Genomic DNA, 19,036 nt, shown 5'->3' with positions numbered 1-19,036 from the left:
CAGACAATTATCTTATCAACAATCTTATGGCATCCAGTGGTGGGCCGTCAGGGCCTGCAAGGCTTTCTCTGCTGGCCTAAAAAATATCTGAATCACAGAATGATGTTAATTATATTTTGTCCATGAATACTTATTACATAATTCCAAATGCTCTGTCTGCTTCCTTTCACAGCTTTTCCCCTGGTTGTGCTGCTTCCAGACATGTATTTTCATTTTAAAGCATTTAACCAATCACATTTCAGCAATCACTTGTTGCCAGGCGGGGTCAAAGTCAAAGTAGTCTGCCTGGAGGCCTTCACAATCAGTTCTGCAGGCCCTCTAGCAAAGCATAAATCTCGATGACACTGCTGCTTCAACCAATCAGATTTTGAGTTGGCAACACCAAGGCCCTCTAGCAGGCGTACAGTAACATTAGTGTTTTCACACCCTTTGAATGGATAGTCAGAGAGTGTACGAGCCAAAGCTAGCAAACTGCATCTGTAGCGAGCTGCAGGAACAGAAATATAGTTGTGTTGGTTTAACGGCTGTTTTGTCAGCCCACAATGGCTGATAGAGGAGAAGAAAAGGATTTGGATGCAGATTTATTGTCAAACCCATTTTCAAGATGGACTTTTCCAGAAAAGCTGGACAGCGTTAAGAAAGGTTGGACAATTCTGAAGCTAGCAAGCTGGTCACAACCAGGAAAAGGATTTGTCCGTCACTTTCACCCCACTAACAATGACCGGTACCCACACGGATAATGTGTACAACAGAGTAGTTGAACTCTTTTTGAGGAAAGAAAGGAGGATGGATTTTGTGTACAAATCAGAATTTTTGGTGAGTATAATGTTGCTATTTTCCTAAATAATACTGCAAGTTAATGAGGTTATTATTGATGCTTTAAGCCTTAGTCACAAAGCTTTGTACGAACGATGGGTTCGTACAAATCTCCCGGTTCGTATGAGTTCTGGAGTTCGTAGACATTTGTGGAGGGAGCAGTAGTTTCTTACAGCCGTCTTACAAAGTCGGTACGGCTGCTATTCAAAACACAAGAATGTCTTGAGGCCGCCGTGAGAAAATGACGTGATTTTGAGTCATACAAACACCATATACAGTTGTCACGGTGTTCTTAACACTTTCAGTGCCATGGGCCGATTAAATCGGCTTTACGAAAACAACCTGTAAAGTGCCACGGGCCGATCAGATCGGCTTTGGAGAACACGCCATATTTGTGTACAAACAAACCATCCACCCCCATTTCTTTCTCACATTTCGATGACGTTCTTTCTGTGTCCCCCTTTTGAGACCAAGCAGACGGGAATTTGAGGTCACGCGACCGAATAATATTTTTACATCTTTTTAATGTTTCATATTCTCCGGTGTTTCATCAGAGGGAGCCCTCCATGCCGGGGGGCGGCTGTGGACTCCGGGGGCTGTGGCGCCTTCTCTCACTGAGGTCCGCTCCTTTCTGGTGGGTGGGGGTCCCAGTTGGCCCTCTCCCACTAGTTGGGATGCGGGGCTGTGTTGCTGGTGCCTGGTCGCCGGGGTCAGCGGCTGCCTCCTGGTGCGGATGGCTCCCTGAGACAGCGCCTCCTAAATTGATGTTTTACTTTTACTTGTACATTTTTGTTCTGGTCTATCCGTGCTCAGTCAGTCTTCTTAAGTATGTGTGAGCTTGTGGGTTTGCATGTATATATGTGTGTGTGTGTGTGTGTGTGTGTGTGCGGGTGAGTGGGTGGGTGTGGGTGGGGGGCGGTTCTGATTTTTAAACTGATATGTAAAGCACTTTGTGCTACAGTTTTTAATGTATGAAAAGTGCTATATAAATAAAGATTATTATTATTATTATTATTATTATTATTATTATTATTATTATTAGAAATTATGCAAATTATGATCAATAATGAATCGGCTGCGTCCGGTGCGTTTTGAATCTAATCAGCAATCGGTCGGATGTTACAGAGCGGTTTCCTGCAGGATTCTTCAAATATTATAAAAACGACGCGAAATACTGAAAAACGGCCAAATTCTGTGGCACTTTTAAGGCTTATTAGCCCCTTAACTGTCTGGCACTTAAAGAGTTAAGGGTGCCTTAGGACCTTCCTACGTCAGACCTACAGCCACTTCATGAATTATTTTGTCGTAAGGTCAATGCACGTCAGCCCTACGTGAACCTCACGGCACTCGCAAGTCGATGGTTTGAAAATCTTACACTTTCAGTCCGACAGCAGCGGAAGAAGAGGGACATTCTAAAGCGCTATTAAAAAACATAACTTAATGTACTTTAATGCCGCAGAACAGTGATCAATCAGCACCAAAGTTCGTGTGAACATGACCACTTTCACCTCTGCAAAAAAAACTTAACATAGTTTAATCTTAGAGGACTGTTGATTCATCATTTCATTCATTCATTCATTTTCTGAACCGCTTTATCCTCCAGACGGTCAAGGAGGCACTGGAGCCTATCCCAGCATTAGAGATGTTCACGTATAATTTGGTGATTATTGATGCTCTTTTCAGGCTACATTAACTTATTTTTACATCAAGCCTTTTGTGAATATGCATTTTCTGTTTGGGATCGTGTGCTGTCTGTGGTGCTGAAATCACACATTACTGCACAAAAACGGACCTGTACTGTTAGAAATTAGGAGTAATAATAAGACATCAGATGAAGAAATTTGAAGTAGAACGTATAAGAATAAAACAGATACACAAAAATAATAGAGAGAAGTGAACGTTAAAAACACTAACCGTTGTGGTGGAAAAATTTACTTTACATACTTTACATAACACCGTCCAACGTGCACATCCATCACCCTGATCCTTGTCCCGTTGGACTGTGCATTATCTCTGCAGATTTGTTTCAAGTTTATTTTTCTGTTAAAAGACTTTGTTCTTTATATGTTCTGCACCGCACGTTTTAGACCAGTCATTCACTCTGTCTTGACAGTTTGTATTCGACCCCTCTAAGAACGCCACAAATGTCATACTACTGCTGCACTGCACCTTACGTCCACCTGTCTGTGTGATCGTTTGTGTGAATGTCGGATGGGACCCCTAATAACACTGTAATGTGTTCTACTTGCGGCTAGGGCTGGGTATCATGGCCAATTTCCATAATCGATTCGATTTTGATTCATAAGGTTCTGAATCGATTAATCACGATTCGATTCAATTCAATATCGATTCGATTCAGTATTAATTGACTGATTCAGAGTAATTTAGTGATACCAAAGTACAATTTTGAGTTGTAACCTGATTATTTGAGTACTGCAGTCATGCAACACATCCATGCAGGTGTCAATATTGATATTAGAAAGGAAATAAATATGACGTTTCAGCAGTAAGTAGCTGAATGTGCTCTTAAATAATGAATGGGACAGAAACATTGCCATGTTTGTACAGTGGCTCAGAACGGACTTCTCCGTCATCTTTATTCTGTTTTACGGCTGGAGGCTTCTACTCACTGGGGGTGGGGGTGTGCGTGCTCCGTGATTGTTGGTCGGAGCGCGGTGGTGGTGGTGGTGGTGGGGTGGTGGGGCGCAGCGGTTGGACATTGTCGCTTTACTATTCCTCTAACTCCATACTCAACCATAGGTGATAGTATTGATCCAAGTTATTATTCCAAGAACAACCGGGTTCCGCAACTCACCGGGTGGCCACTTCCTTCACACTGCGGGTTCGAGTTTGAGGTTGGGTGGAGGGGGAGGAGGGGTTTTCCTCACCCTTCCTCCACGTCTTTTCCACGTCAGAGCCGTCGTGAGTGAGACCAAGTCTTCCCCAGGGGTCCGTAAGATGGAGCCGCCCGCGGTTCCGCGTACTCCCGGTCCTGCTCTTAAAAATCGATCTCATCCACTATTAATCGATTACACAAAATTAAAATGAGATCGATCTAAGCTCGATTAAATCAATCTTTTTTACCCAGCCCTACTTGCGGCTACCACAGGAACATGTGGGTCCTGGAAAAGACCTCTGATCCATGAACATCATGAGTTGTTCTGACGTAGTTCATAAGGCATTTGTTAGAGCGCCATGCGAAAGGGGGTTTCGTACTGTGTTCGTAGAAAATTTTGGACAAGATCGCTCACCTGGCTCCAAACTTAGGAACAGTCCACAAACACTCCATGAACACACCATTCTTATACGGCTGCCTTGATCGGTCGCAAGGTGTTTGTAGCCGTTCATAACGGCATTTGTGACTGAGGCTTCATGTGTGTTGCAGTTGTAGCTGCTGTAGAAGGAGACTTGTGCACCCCAGGTTTGTTTATTCAGTAAAGGCATTTATTGTGGCTACATGAGTTATCTATCTGCGATGCAACGGCTCTTTATACTGCATTACTGCATAGTAAGATGGTTTTTATAACCATAAAATACTTATTAAGGGGTGGATCGATTCAGACAGAGCACTACTGAAGGCCTAGGCGTGAAATGCACGGTCCGCCACTGATGGCATTAATCATTGGTTGGAAACTGTCTCATTTCATTTCATTTCGGGTTAACAGACACTTTTTTTTCAAGTAGCTTAGTGCTAGTGAGTAGTTGCTTTAATTACTACTAACTAATTTACCTTTTGGTTTTAGGATTTTAATGTGTTCATCAGTGTTTGTCCAAGAAGTCAGTTCAGTCATTACTGCTAATCCATCACCTTCACCTGGATTCAACATGTCCACATACTTTTGTCCATATAGTGGATGACTTGGGCAGTTATAACAACATTTGTCCTCAGGTTGATAACATTATGTCTTCCTCCATTCAATTCCAGTTTCGCCCATTTTTCTTGCTCTCTATCTTCAAAAAACAAAAGTGACACAATCACGCTAACAACCAGTGCCATACATGTCACAGCCGATTCCATCATCCATCTGCCTGTCACTTCCTGCTGTACATCCTGCATTAAGGCACAAATTGAAAGTAAACTTGAATCTGTCAGATGGTGGTGTTACTGTGTGAGTGTGACAGCTGACAGTTAAAACCTGACACAAGATATGCATTAACAGGCCGTCATTTGTCTGAAGACGGAAAGTCTGCGCAGAAAAGGAAAAACAGAACAAAAAAGGCCAAGTTGACACGCTTTTACTAAAGAGCACTGAAGAGAAACTTTAGAGAGGAGGTAAATATATGCTTCATGAAGGGAGATGAACATGTGTATATGAGAACAAACGAAAGAAAAACAAATGAGGAGTGAGAGCAGAATGACACGGTGCGTGGTGAAGACGGAAAACAGGCCACAAAGTTCCACTGATTAGAAACAAGTCTGTTCAGGTCTACTGTCATCCACAGAGAGGCAGGGGCTTCAGGAGCTAGACTATGGGTGTATTCACACCTACCACATTTGGTCCATTTAAAACGGACCAGAGTTTGTTTCCCCGGAAAGTCCGGACTTTTTTTTAGGTGTGAATATAAACATGTGAACTCTGATTTGAACCAAACAAGTGGAGGTGGTCTCGGTCCGCTTCCAAACGGACTCTGGGCCGGTTCACTTCTGGTGTGAATATAACCGACCTCAAACCGAACCAAACCAAGGAATCTTGCGCCTTTTTGTGCTTGACGAGCCACCGTAGCCGGTGGAAGTGGCCGAGGTTTACAGGTGGTCAGAGCTAACAGCAGCAGCTATGAGCTGTGGACAGACGTGGAGCAATGAGGAGATTGAATCTACCATTGACCTTTGGTCAGATGCCCGTATTATGAAACTGGCTCTGACTGAGCTTTTCTTGAGTGTTTACATTATTTTCAAAAATTTGTGTCAGTAAAAATACAATTTATATTCCGAAAATGATAACTGTATGTAGGAGGACCACGATTATTTTCATCAACACCGGCCGTCTCTGGTTCACCCCGCCCCCGACTTTTGTGTCCAATGCTAGCGCAGCTCGTCACATGCGTCCTTGTGTTCACGCATTTTGGTCCACTAGCAAAAAGTGCAATGTGAATGTGATCCGACCCAAATGAAAAAAATAAAGTCTGCATTTGATCCGAATCAAATAAGCAGACCAAAGGACTTTTCAGGCGTGAATACACCCTATGAGGACCAGGACCAAGACCAGTACCAGGACTATGATTAGAACTAGGACCAGGACCAGGACCAAGACCAGGACCAGGATGAGGACCAGGACCAAGACCAGGACTAGGATTAGGATTAGGACTAGGACCAGGACCAGGACCAGGACCAGGACCAGGACCAGGGCCAGGGCCAGGGCCAGGGCCAGGACTGTCCATCCTCGAAGGTCCACCTCACATTTACAGAAGACACTTCTGTTTTCATATTTAAACACAGGCATTTTAACCTATGGAAATCATTAGGGATGCACGATAGTTGTGTTTTTTTTTGTTTGTTTTTTTACAACCAACTGATAACTTCCTCCTTCTCGTAATTGATACTGAGTCCCGCACCAGGTAAAAAAAAAAAAAAAAAACTAAAACAAAAACACACAAGAATTTTCACAGGTACGGGCATGGGTAAAATTAAACGAAATGCAGGTAGGTAGCGAGCAAGGAAGTGAAAAAATAAGATTCATGGATGAAACTAATTGTCATTAATTGACATTTAATGATGATGTTCATCTAATTTGACACTGGTTGATCCACAGATGGTTTGTTTTATTTTACAGTGAGTTTCACCTCTGTTTATATATGGATGAAGACGTCACTGAGCAGCACAGATTAGAGATTTACTGATGGTGTCTTAGCCAAAAATAAAGCCATTAAAAGTGAGTTACTGTGAAGACAGTGTGGTTAGGCACAGGTTGGGTTGAATTGTGGGTCTAACGTATGCTGGGGCACCATAAAGGAGGGGAAAACATGACAAATTCATAGGGCCCAGCGTTTGTGGGGGGCCTATAGAGCAGTGGAGGGGGTCCAGTGGATACAGGCTAGAAGGTGTGAAAATTCCGTTTAAGATCTGCTGAATAAGAGCGGAATAGGAGTTGGGATTTGGATGTTGAAAATATGTAAAGTTTCATTATGGGCCCCACCCCCCCACTCCGACAGATCGACAAGATACTGAATTTTATGAAAGGGTCCACAACATTCAGCTTTCATGGGGCCCACAATTGGTAGCAGCGCCCCTGAATGTATGAGGGTGCAAGTGGGTGCAGATTGGACTTGATAAAAATGCGGGTAGTGGGTCGGGTTACGTACTCAGCTTTGTGGGTACAGGTGGGTGTGGGTTTGGAAAGTGGACCAGTACAGGACTCTACCGAACCCCAATAGTTCCCATTGTTACCTCCACCAGGAGGTTATGCTTTTGTCGGCGTTGGTTTGTCTGTCTGTCCGTGTGCAAGGTAACTCAAAAAGTTATGGACGGATTTGGATGAAAATTTCAGGAAATGTTGATTCTGGCACAAGGAACCAATGATTAAATTTTGGTGGTCATCGGGGTGGGGGTGGGGGGGCACTGATGTGCCCTGTCTTTTCTAGAAAAGCACTTGTAGCTCTCTTTTCTAGAAGAGCACTTGTAGAGCGCAGACCTCCACCAAGGCAGATCAGTGCCCCCCCACCCCCGATCACCACCAAAATTTAATCATTTGTTCCTTGTGCCAGTATCAACATTTCCTGAAATTCTCATCCAAGTCCGTCCATAACTTTTTTCGTTGGGTCTGTGTGTTTTCAGGTAGGTTTACTGTTTGTATCTGAAAGAAAAACCGTTCATCAGCTTTTTTTCTTGAATAAATGCAATATTTGAAAATGCTTGGTCTTGGCAGTAAAATAATACCAGACTGTCAATTACTGTGGAATATTTAATATAATGATAGCGTCATTTTCCTTTTGTGCTTTGTGTTATTTTAGGATCATTTTGTTTGTCTCAGTTACAACATATACATATTTGTATTGCATTTATTCCATTTATTTTGTTGTTTTATTGGTATGATTTGACACCATAATGTCCTGCTTCTCGAGTATTTGTCATGTTCTAACCATGAAGAACACTTTAAAACCACAAAAATTGTGTTTTATGTCATCTTTGTCTTGTTCTATAACAGGGTTCACACACAGTTTTCAAGGTCAAATTTTAGCACTTATAGGGGCTTATTCACATGTTTCCAGCCCAGCCCCAGGGAACGCAAACAGGAGCTGTCCTTCCACAAGTTCAGCTCTGAAGCCTGAGTGGACATCTGCACAGAGGAACAGCCTACTGGGTGGAAATCACCCGTTGTTCATTTCATAGTTTAGTGAATTCACACATGTGCATCGTTGGAGGATGTAAGTATCAGATGTTTTCCCATCTGTCATTTCCCTCTGTTCTGTTAGATTACAGTGTTTCATCAGTATATTCAGTATGTTAAGATCATAGCTTCTGTAAATACCACTTTAATGCTAATATTTCAAGTGTTGATAAGCTACATTAGCACCTTGTTAACTGTTAATTACTATATGTTCATGCTATGAGTGTGGAATAGTGTAATTAGCTTTATTCATCTACGTTTGTGAAAGGGTCTGTCTATGAAACTGGTCTGTCTATGAAACTGGGCTTATTTTAGTATTTGTTACTTTTCCATCTTTTTAGACCTAACAATAAAAGGTAAATGTAGACATATTACCCCCCAGGATGGACCTAATGATGACCTCAGATAAATGCAGAAAAATTATCCTCTTACTCTGATCCATCCCATTATTAATGAATTTATAATCAAATACTGGGTCCAAAAATAGGACCCAAATATGGACATTAAATCTCCCTAAGTGTCAGTGCATTAGATGCAAAAACGTGTGTAAATGGTCTTCTATAGATTATAAATAAATACATTGTGTTAAATATGTCGATCCTAGTGTTTTTTCTAATCCACACATGTGGGTTTTTCATCAGTCTCAGTCTCATTCCAGGTTTGGTGTGGAACCCATCGTGTCCACTGGTGTTACATGTGGAACCTGAATATTCAAACACATATAAATCACCAGTGATTTTACAACAGCGGCCATTTTTGTCAAACACTCTGTCTTGAATATTTACTACAATTCCCAAAAAAACCTGTGAGAGAATAAAAAGATATTCAATAAAATAGTAGTGTGTAATTTCAGTGTCCTTTTGACCATGTTACATGTGGATATTTATATGAGAGCGTCAAAAAAAATTGTATTGTAAAATGTATTCAATTATATTTCATCCCATGATTAACAGTGTAAATATTGTGAATCTTATTTGCTGGGTAACTGTATTATCTTTATGAGTGGTTATGTTGTTTGGGCCCACACATTTGTATTTCATTTTGATCATATTGTAAATAGTTGGTTGATGTTAGTTTGTTAATATTCCACATACTGGTTTTGAATCATTCCCATCTAGTGCCTACAAACCTTTTTGCCATTGCCTCCCTGGCTGCCACACCTTCAGTCTGTGAGTATAAATCAGTGTCTTCCTCTTTCTTTGTAACACCCTGAAGAAGGCGCATGTTGACACTCATTAGTGTAGTTTTAAGCCCCGATCAACTCATCTACAGGCCCTCATGAAACGAAGGCTTTTTTTAAAAAATGTTCTAACCAAGTGAGTGCCTGGACTTTTGTCTTTTTTCCAATGGTTCATGCCATCTCCATGAGCACCTTTAGTTGGTTGTACTAGTACTAGTAGCTCCAAGTGAAATGTTTGGTTTTTTTTGTTTGGTTTGTTTTGTTTTGGGTTTTTTTTTATTGTATTTGATTATCTTCAAGCCTTGCATGTTTACTCCTCAGTCTCTCGACATCCATTGAGTAATCGGCTCTCAAAGGTGATTTTGGCTCCAAATTTAGAATTAGTGCACTTATAGTTTTGTCGTTACACCATCACTGCAGCTACAACTAATGACAGCATGATGGTTTTATCGCAGTACCTGAGGACGAAAAAGCCAGCTGCACAACTGGAGAGGTTTGAACAATGGGTTGGCTTATCTGGCCAAGTTCTCGACTGGTTCAGAACCTACCTCCATGATAGACAGTTCTTTGTCTCCACTGGTGATTTTTCCTCAAACGAAATGAACATTACATGTGGGGTACCCCAAGGGTCCATTCTTGGACCCCTACTAGGGATGCAAGTCATCGATTAACCCATTAATTAATAGTTGGTTGACCTTATTGATCCATTAATGATTACTTGATAAGCAGCGATCTTCCTGAGAACCTGAATTTTTCTTTCAATATGGTCTATAAGAATAAAAGCTAAATATTGTTTATATACTTCATGAAAAAAGCAGGTCATATTCCTAAATCACTGATTTATTGAACCATTGGATACAGTCAGTGTTTCCTGTGGAATTCATCTGTTGATGTGGCAGTGTGTAATGGGGGGGTGCACGTGCGTGTGTTTCATCGGTGGGTGGGTGGGGGTGCACGCACGTTTCGTCAGTGGGCTGGGGATTCACGCGCATGTGTTTCGTCAGTGGGGGTTACTCGACCGCACGTGCGCAGTTAGGCCAGCGGATGCATGCGTGTTGGTTGGTAATCGCGCACATACATGTGTCACTTTCCGTCCTACTTATAATACCATGGGGTAAGTGGCAATGCAGTCCGTGCCCCCGCAGAAATGAAAGTGAAACATTTCGCTCATTTATCTTTTCCCCACCTCCTGAAGCTTCTTTAATGCTTGACATATCAGTGGCCCCGATTTGGAGCCTGGAGGATATTTTCAACTTCTGTCTCACTGACCATGGACTAGACAAACCTCCAGGGAAAACGCTCCAATACTGACCCCACATTTGTGCTTGTATTTAGACGGAGGTGCACCGCCCCCACAAACAGACGGGGCCGGTCTGTGTTTCGCTCCATCATGTCCCTAAAGCCATTCTAACTCATCAGTACCATGATCCAGTTTGATGACCAGCTATCCCAGCCACAGTGTCGCAGCGCGCACAAACCGGCAGCCTTCGGACAGGTGGACAAGGGCAATTAACTGACAACTAATAATTTAATCGAGCAGATTCTTACTGACAATTAATCGCTAGTCGATTAATTGTTTACATCCCTAACCCCTACTGTTTAATCATTACACACGTCCACTCTCACATGTCATACACAAACAGAATATAAATTAAAGCTGTAAGCAGCATTGGGCGGGACCTCGCACCGGGTGTTCCGCCTCCCGTGTGTTCTGCCTCTTGTGCATTCTGCCTCCCGTGTGTTCCTCCTCCCGTGCGTTCCGCCTCCCGTGCGTTCCGCCTCATCTGCATTCCGCCTCATCTGCATTCCGCCTCCCATGCGTTCTGCCTCCCGTGACCGTCAACACCTCAGCTCCACTCACACCTCCCTGTACAGACACCAGCTCCCACCCTTTGGTGTCTGTCCTCCTTTCATCCCTACAGAACACCTGCACCTTTCTACTAAAACCACCATCACCTTTTAATGAGGCTTTTATTTTGAAAACTCTACTCTGTGTATGTGTGTATCTATGTGAGACGCAATCTGTTTGATTGACTTGAAACTGTATGAACAGCTGAGCATCAAAGTCATAATTCACCATTTTTATTAAGGCTTTGATTTTGAAAAACTTTATTGTGTGTGTGTGTTTACCATTCACATTTTTATCATGTCTTCATTTTTATTCTACTTTTATTTAAATATAATTTTTTGACATACATATATATATTTCTTTTTTAATTTTCTTTTTTTTCTGTATTACTAAAATGTTCTTGTTCTTGACAGTTAAGTTTCTGGTCATGTTTTTAGTCAAACTAGGAATCTGACTGTCTGTTCGTGGTCTTAGAGCCCCACCTGGTGGTTTCATTGTATGCATTCCACAGGAAAAGATTTCTAGCCAATCAGCTTTCAGATTTCCATTTACTGCCTCTGGGCTTGAGCTTGGAATGTGAGGAATGTTGCAGCTTGTTATACTCTGACAGATGCAGACAGCTATGCTCTGAAACAAACTGATTAATCCATAACTGTACATCCTATCTCAAAAAATCTTGGACTAGAGGCAAGCAGAGAGTCTCCTGAGTGGATTAATAAATCATATTTGTGATAAAAGATTGAACTGAATAAGCAGTGATGGTGGAAAAGAGTCTTGTCCTGTTAATTCTTTGATGTTAGAATACATTCAGAGGCAGATTGCCAACTTCCTGTTGGATTTAGCTCATGGGTGTGAATATGATTTTTCGGGCTTGATGAGACCAACATTTTGGCATTGGTTTCTTGTCTGTATGACATTCCTACTGGCCGCTAGGGGCAATTTTGTATGTGTAGGTGGCGCTACAGAGTGCATTTTGGCACCTAAGTGGTTAATTTTGATATTGTATGACAAGGTTCACCAGACATGACTGCTCTGCCAAACTTGGTGAGTTTCTGAGCATGTTGAGGGGGTTAAATGGCAGTTTAAAATGAATGAAAATGAAATGAAAAAGCATAAAAACAGATACATTTTAATAAATCCATAACCGTACATCCTGTCTAAAAAATTTTTGCATAGGAGAGTTGGGGTGAGTTTTCTGAACATGTGGATATATAACATGTGGGAAAAAGTCGAAATTGAAAAATAAGTTCCAGACATTGCATTTTATAAAAAATAACTTATAAAAGCTTATAAAAAATAACTAAGACAGTAATTCCAAAGTTGTAAAGACAGTTTTTTGAGAAGGGTCCACTCCATCTTTTGATGCTATTTAGAAGCCGATATGACAAACGGCCTCAGACTAGTTTTATTTTGAGGCTTTGAAATGCATTTGGTGACCTCCTGTTGGAGTTAGCTCATCACATTCTTATATTTTTTGTAGTGCTCGATGTAACGAATATTTTGGCATTGGTTTCATGTCTTCGGACATTCCTGCTGGCCACTATGGCAGTTTCCATGGTTTTTTACATAGGTGGCGCTAGAGAGCACCTACGGGATTCATTTTTACATTTTATCACATTTTTCGCCAGACTTGACATGCGTGCCAAATTTGGTGAGTTTTTGAGTATGTTTAGGGGGTCAAAATCCAGTTCAAAGTGGTGGCGGAAAAATAAAAAACAAACAAAAAACAATAGGGGCCTTGCCTTCTGGCAAGTCCATTCACTGTGTGAGTGGACCTGCCCTCTCAGCTTGGTCCCTAATTACCACAATTATGCAGATGATTCACAGCTTTATATTTACTACACCCTGATGACCTATCTCCCATACTGTCCCTTTATCAGTGTATTAAACATATTAATCAATGGATGTCGCAAAATGTTTTACAACTAAACAAAGACAAAACAGAACTTCTCTTCTTTGGTGCTCAGACTCAGGAACAGACAATCACAGTACACTTCAACTCTGTTTCTCTAGACCAGGCCTGGCCAACCCGCGGCTCCCATGCCGCATGCGGCTCTTTGCCCGGTTTCATGCGGCTCTTACGTTCATGTCAAATTTTGTGTTTGTGTGTTTTTTACAGTACGTGCATATCACGCGCATGAGCGTTGACGCAAATGACTTGGAGGGAAACTCGTTGAGTAGTATAGGCCTACCAAATTCACTGTCAAAATGGCAGGGAAAAAATGCACAGCAAAACGAAAATATGAGGATGAACACAGGACGTTTTTAACAGAGTGGGAGAGTTTTTTTTTTTTTTTTGTTGAACGTAATGGCAAGCCATTCTGCCTTATATGTCAAGCTTCATTAGCGCATTTCAAGGCTTCAAATCTTCAGCGGCACTTCAGTTTACTCCATGCTAACATCGACCAGGAATTTCCAAAGGGAACTGAACTTCGCAAGCACAAATTGGTCACTTTGAAAGGTCAGGCAGAAAAGCAGATACAGTTGTTCCAAAAATTTATGAAGCACTCAGAGACCGTAACGCTCGCATCATATAAACTTGCTTGGAACATTGCACGGGCTTAAAAGCCATACAATGAAGGGGAGTTCGTCAAAACATGCCTCAGTGACATTGTTGAAATCTTGTCTCCTGAAAACGACAAACTAAAACGAATGGTATCAGACATCCAACTGTCCCGCCACACGGTTGAACACAGAATATCGGACATTAACACGGCTACTGAATCACAGTTGCACTCCGACCTTCAAGCCTGTGAGTATTTTAGTGTCACATTGGATGAGTGTTGTGACATACAAGACAAGCCTCAGCTGGCAATATTTACACGGTCTGTGTCAAAAGATTGTGTGATCAAAGAAGAACGCCTTGATGTTGTGTCATTAAAAGACAGAACCCGTGGCATAGATGTGAAAGAAACAATGATGGCTGCATTTGTAAAAGCAAATCTGCCCATATCAAAACTAACTGCGATAGCCATGGATGGAGCGCCAGCCATGATAGGATCTGTGAACGGGCTTGTGGGGCTGTGCAAAGCTGACCAAACTTTTCCAGAGTTTTGGAATTTCCACTGCATCATACACATGGAGCAACTCGTGTCTAAGTCATTGAATTTAGACAACGTCATGAAGCCTGTAATGGAAATTGTCAACTACATCTGCACACATGCGCTTAACCACAGACAATTCAAAAACCTCATCGCTGAGCTGGACCAATCCCTTCCAGGTGACTTGCCGCTGCACTGCACTGTGAGGTGGCTGTCAAAAGGCAAGGTACTTTGTCGCTTCTTTGAGCTTTTGGATGCCATGAAACCGTTCATGGAAGAGAAGGACAAGCACTATCCCGAACTCTCAGACCTTAAGTGGAGTATGGATCTGGCTTTTTTGGTCGACATGCTGTGCCACTTGGACAGACTGAACCTGACCCTGCAGGGTAAATCAAAAATACTGCCTGACCTGGTGCAAAGTGTGTTTGCGTTTGCCAACAAATTGAAGCTGTTCAAGACACATATTCAGAAGAGAGATTTAACGCATTTTCCCACTCTGCTAAAAGCCAGTGGGCAAGTCACCGGCACCGTCCTGAATAAGCAAACAGCCAGATATGCAACAATGGTTGAAAACCTGCACGAAAGCTTTGTGACCCGGTTCCGTGATCTTCAACTGAAAAGGCCACAGATTACGTTCCTCGTCGACCCATTTAATGCGGAGACAGGCTGTTTGAAAACCCCGCTGGTCACAGATGAGGCTGCGGCTGAGTTGGAGGTGATCGATCTTTGTGAAGAGGACCAACTGAAACCTGCTTTGATAGAAGGGACCATTGAATTCTGGAAAAGTGTGCCAATGGAAAAGTACCCAAATGTCAAACGGGCTGCGCTTAAGATACTGTCAATGTTTGGGTCAACATACGTCTGCAAGTCTCTTTTTTCTACCCTGAAACATGTGAAATCAAAGCATCGATCTGTTCTGACAGACACACGTGAAGGAATTGCTTCGAGTGGCAACAACTGACTATAAACCAGATTTGAAAAGGATTGTTGAGGGCAAGGAATGCCAGAAGTCCCACTAAGCAACATGCATGGTAAGAGAAAAAATACTATTGTAAATCATAGGGGTTTTCTATCAAAGGGCACACTTTTATAATAATTAAAAAACACAGATGTGTTACAGTGAAAGAAAATTATTTTTTAATACTTTTAAAGTTTAAAAGTCAGCTGCCTGCAGAACAGCTGGTCACAATGGTTAGTGCAGTTGTGGATTTGCTGAGAAAAGTATAAAAGTGAAGTTTAAAAGTATTAGGTATTAAGTGTTTTTTAATTATAAAAGTGTGCACTTTGATTGAGAAAGTGTGCACTTTGAGAAAGTTTGCACTTTAGTTGAGAAAGTGTGCAATTGATTGAGAAAGTGTGCACTTTGAGAGTGTTTACTTAGATAGGAAGAACCCTATATTATATTTTTGTTTGTAGACATGAACTGAACATTGAATTGAGAGGTGTTTGTGAGACAGTGCACACAGTGTTCATTGTTGAAAATGACTGACCTGTGGTCTTAGTTCTATGGGAGTCAGTTTTTGTCATCATGTTGATGTGTGACATTTACAGTAAATCTGGCAGAGCAGAGGTCTCTGTGTGTAAGAGACAGCAAGAGAGTGAGGGGAAGGGATTGGGGCAGTTCATGTGTGCACATGTGTATGATGTGGCTCTTTGTAGTAACACAGTAAAAACTGTGGCTCTTAGCCTCTGACTGGTTGGCCACCCCTGCTCTAGACAGTAAATCTGAAGCAAAAAATCTGGGTGTAATTATGGATAATTGGTGATCTAAAGTTCAAAAGTCATATCAACCACATTAAAAGATCATCATTCTATCATCTCAAAAACATTTCCAAATTAAGGGGCTTTCTGTCAAAATCAGACTAAGAAACTAATCAATGCATTCACACCAACTAGGCTAGATTGGTGTAATGGATTACTCACTGGACTCCTAAAGTCCAGTATTCACAGGTTTCAACTCACTCCAAATGCAGCTGTATGTATTCTCACTGGTACACTATATTGCCAAAAGTATTCGCTCACCTATCCAAATAATCAGAATCAGGTGTTCCAATCACTTCCATGGCCACAGGTGTATAAAATCAAGCACCTAGGCATGTAGACTGCTTTTACAAACATTTGTGAAAGAATGGGTCGCTCTCAGGAGCTCAGTGAATTCCAGCGTGGAACTGTGATAGGATGCCACCTGTGCAACAAATCCAGTTGTGAAATTTCCTCGCTCCTAAATATTCCACAGTCAACTGTCAGCTGTATTATAAGAAAGTGGAAGTGTTTGGGCACGACAACAACTCAGCCACGAAGTGGTAAGCCACGTAAACTGACGGAGCGGGGTCAGCGGATGCTGAGGCGCATAGTGCGAAGAGGTCGCCAACTTTCTCCAGAGTCAATCGCTACAGACCTCCAAACTTCATGTGGCCTTCAGATTAGCTCAAGAACAGTGCGCAGAGAGCTTCATGGAATGGGTTTCCGTGGCCGAGCAGCTGCATCCAAGCCATACATTACCAAGTGCAATGCAAAGCGCCGGATGCAGTGGTGTAAAGCACGCTGCCACTGGACTCTAGAGCAGTGGAGGCGCGTTCTCTGGAGTGACAAATTGCGCTTCTCCATCTGGCAATCTGATGGACAGGTCTGGATTTGGTGGTTGCCAGGAGAACAATACTTGTCGGACTGCATTGTGCCAAGTGTAAAGGTTGGTGGAGGGGGGATTATGGTGTGGGGTTGTTTTTCAGGAGCTGGGCTGGGCCCCTTAGTTCCAGTGAAAGGAACTGTGAATGCTTCAGCATACCAAGACATTTTGGACAATTCCATGCTCCCGACTTTGTGGGAACAGTTTGTAGCTGGCCCCTTCCTCTTCCAACATGATTGTGCACCAGTGCACAAAGCAAGGTCCATAAAGACATGGATGACAGAGTCTGGTGTGGATGAACTTGACTTGCCTGCACAGAGTCCTGACCTCAACCCCAGAGAACACCTTTAGGATGAATTAGAGCGGAGAGCCATTCCTTCTCGTCCAACATCAGTGTGTGACCTCACAAATGCGCTTCTGGAAGAATGGTCAAAAATTCCCATGAACACATTCCTAAACCTTGTGGACAGGCTTCCCAGAAGAGAAGCTGTGATAGCTGCAAAGGGTGGACCGATGTCATATTGAACCCCATAGACTAGGAATGGGATGTCACTTAAATTCATATGCGAGTCAAGGCAGGTGAGCAAATACCTTTGGCAATATAGTGTACCAACAAACACCAACACATCACACCTGTTCTTAAATCCTTGCACTGGTTACCCATTAAAACAAGAATCCATTTCAAAGTCCTGCTCCTGGTTTACAAAGCCCTACATGGCCTTGGACCTCAGTCCATCACAGATCTGCTCATCACACTCCTGCAAGAACACTTTGGTCAACAGGCAGTGGAACGTACTGGTCCTTCACACCAGATCCAAGAAAGGGGAGGGGCAGCTTTAGTGTATACGCCCCACAAAAATGGAACACCTGCCTGATACAACTAGACTGGACACATCAGTTGACATTTTTAAAAACAGGTTAAAAACGTACCTTCTTTCGACAGAGTTCTGTTGAGTTGTTTATGTACATGTGTGGTTATGTGGGTATGTGTGAGTTTAGGTGTGTGCACATATGATTGTTTACTTACACTATTTTTATGATTGCTTTTTATATTGTATACCTGTTGTGAAGCACATTGAGTCTGCTTTGTGTATGAAATGGGCTTTATAAATAAAGTTGAATTGAACTGAATACAAAATAGTAAAAACAAGCTGAGTGAGTGGAGCCAGTTGTAGAGGGGTGGGGTTGTTCTTACCATGGTAACTTAAAACGAAGAAGCCTGCTCCAGAGAAGTCTGAGTGGAACTTGATGAGGATGATGTTGGAAGTTGAGTAGACAGATTCTAAAGCTGTGTTCCCACTGAACTGTCCAATCTGAGGAGAAGATTGGTCTGGACCATCCCTGCAACAAACATATAAAGAGCTGGTGTCACAAAAGAAACTCCTGGAAAGACTTCATGGGTATTTATAGAGCAACGCAGAAGAGGAGTCGAGCTAATTTGGATAAGTTATTGTCATCATCTGGGGCAGTTAAACGGCCATTTGTGATCAAGAAATGGTTCCTCTGAGACTAGAAACAAAGATCGAAGACAGTTAATGATATTTATGAGACAAAATCTGGAGCTGCTCCATTGACTACAAATAGAGACGGACACTGTGACAGCACCCAGACCGATTGAATATGGATACAGGTCCATCTTCCCCCTCACAACAAACTCCAAAGTCATGAAGTTGGACATAAAACCAGTGCAAACTTCCTTTTGTTTGTGGATACCATCACAGTGGCTTTGGGAGGGTTATGTGTTTCTGGAATTTCCCTTGTGGGACTAATAAAGACATATCTTATCTATGTAGTGATTAAAGTGCTGTCATATCATAAGAATAATAAATGTGATTCAGGGTGTGGACTTGGTTTTAGTCGGCCCACTACTGTCACTAGTCTACAATTTCTTAGAAAATACCTGCTTCAGACACCAGGGCCCAATCCCAATTCACCCCCCCCCCCCCCCCCTCATTCTGTGCGTTCATGTGAAGGGGTAGGGGTGTCCTGATTCTCGATGAGTCAGATGGGATGGGCTAAGGGGGAGGGTTGTTTGACCCTCCAACAGGGGTTTTTCAGGACCATACTACAAACAGAGGGGTAGGACAAATCTGTCATAATTCTGTTCAAATAGTGCTCGAATAGCGGCGTCGATGACTGTTGATGATGTAACTGGTCTCAAAGGGTTGACCCATTTCATACGCTGGCTTGACTCGACTC

General features: G+C 42.3%; 1 protein-coding gene across 1 annotated transcript in view; it reads right to left on the bottom strand.

Annotated features, from left to right (window-relative positions):
• The window catches only part of LOC115428800 (CUB and sushi domain-containing protein 3-like), a 965,368-nt gene that overhangs the window by 104,754 nt on the left and 841,578 nt on the right, over positions 1 to 19,036 (bottom strand). The window contains exon 46 of the mRNA XM_030148025.1: positions 18,033 to 18,178. Coding sequence (XP_030003885.1) covers positions 18,033 to 18,178 — 146 coding nt within the window. The remainder of the gene's footprint in view (positions 1 to 18,032; positions 18,179 to 19,036) is intronic.

The sequence above is a fragment of the Sphaeramia orbicularis genome, chromosome 11 (genome assembly GCF_902148855.1).
Source record: "Sphaeramia orbicularis chromosome 11, fSphaOr1.1, whole genome shotgun sequence".
Lineage (NCBI taxonomy): Eukaryota > Metazoa > Chordata > Actinopteri > Kurtiformes > Apogonidae > Sphaeramia > Sphaeramia orbicularis.
The sequence above is the reverse complement of the archived record's forward strand: the minus strand, read 5'-3'. Positions and strand labels throughout refer to the sequence as shown.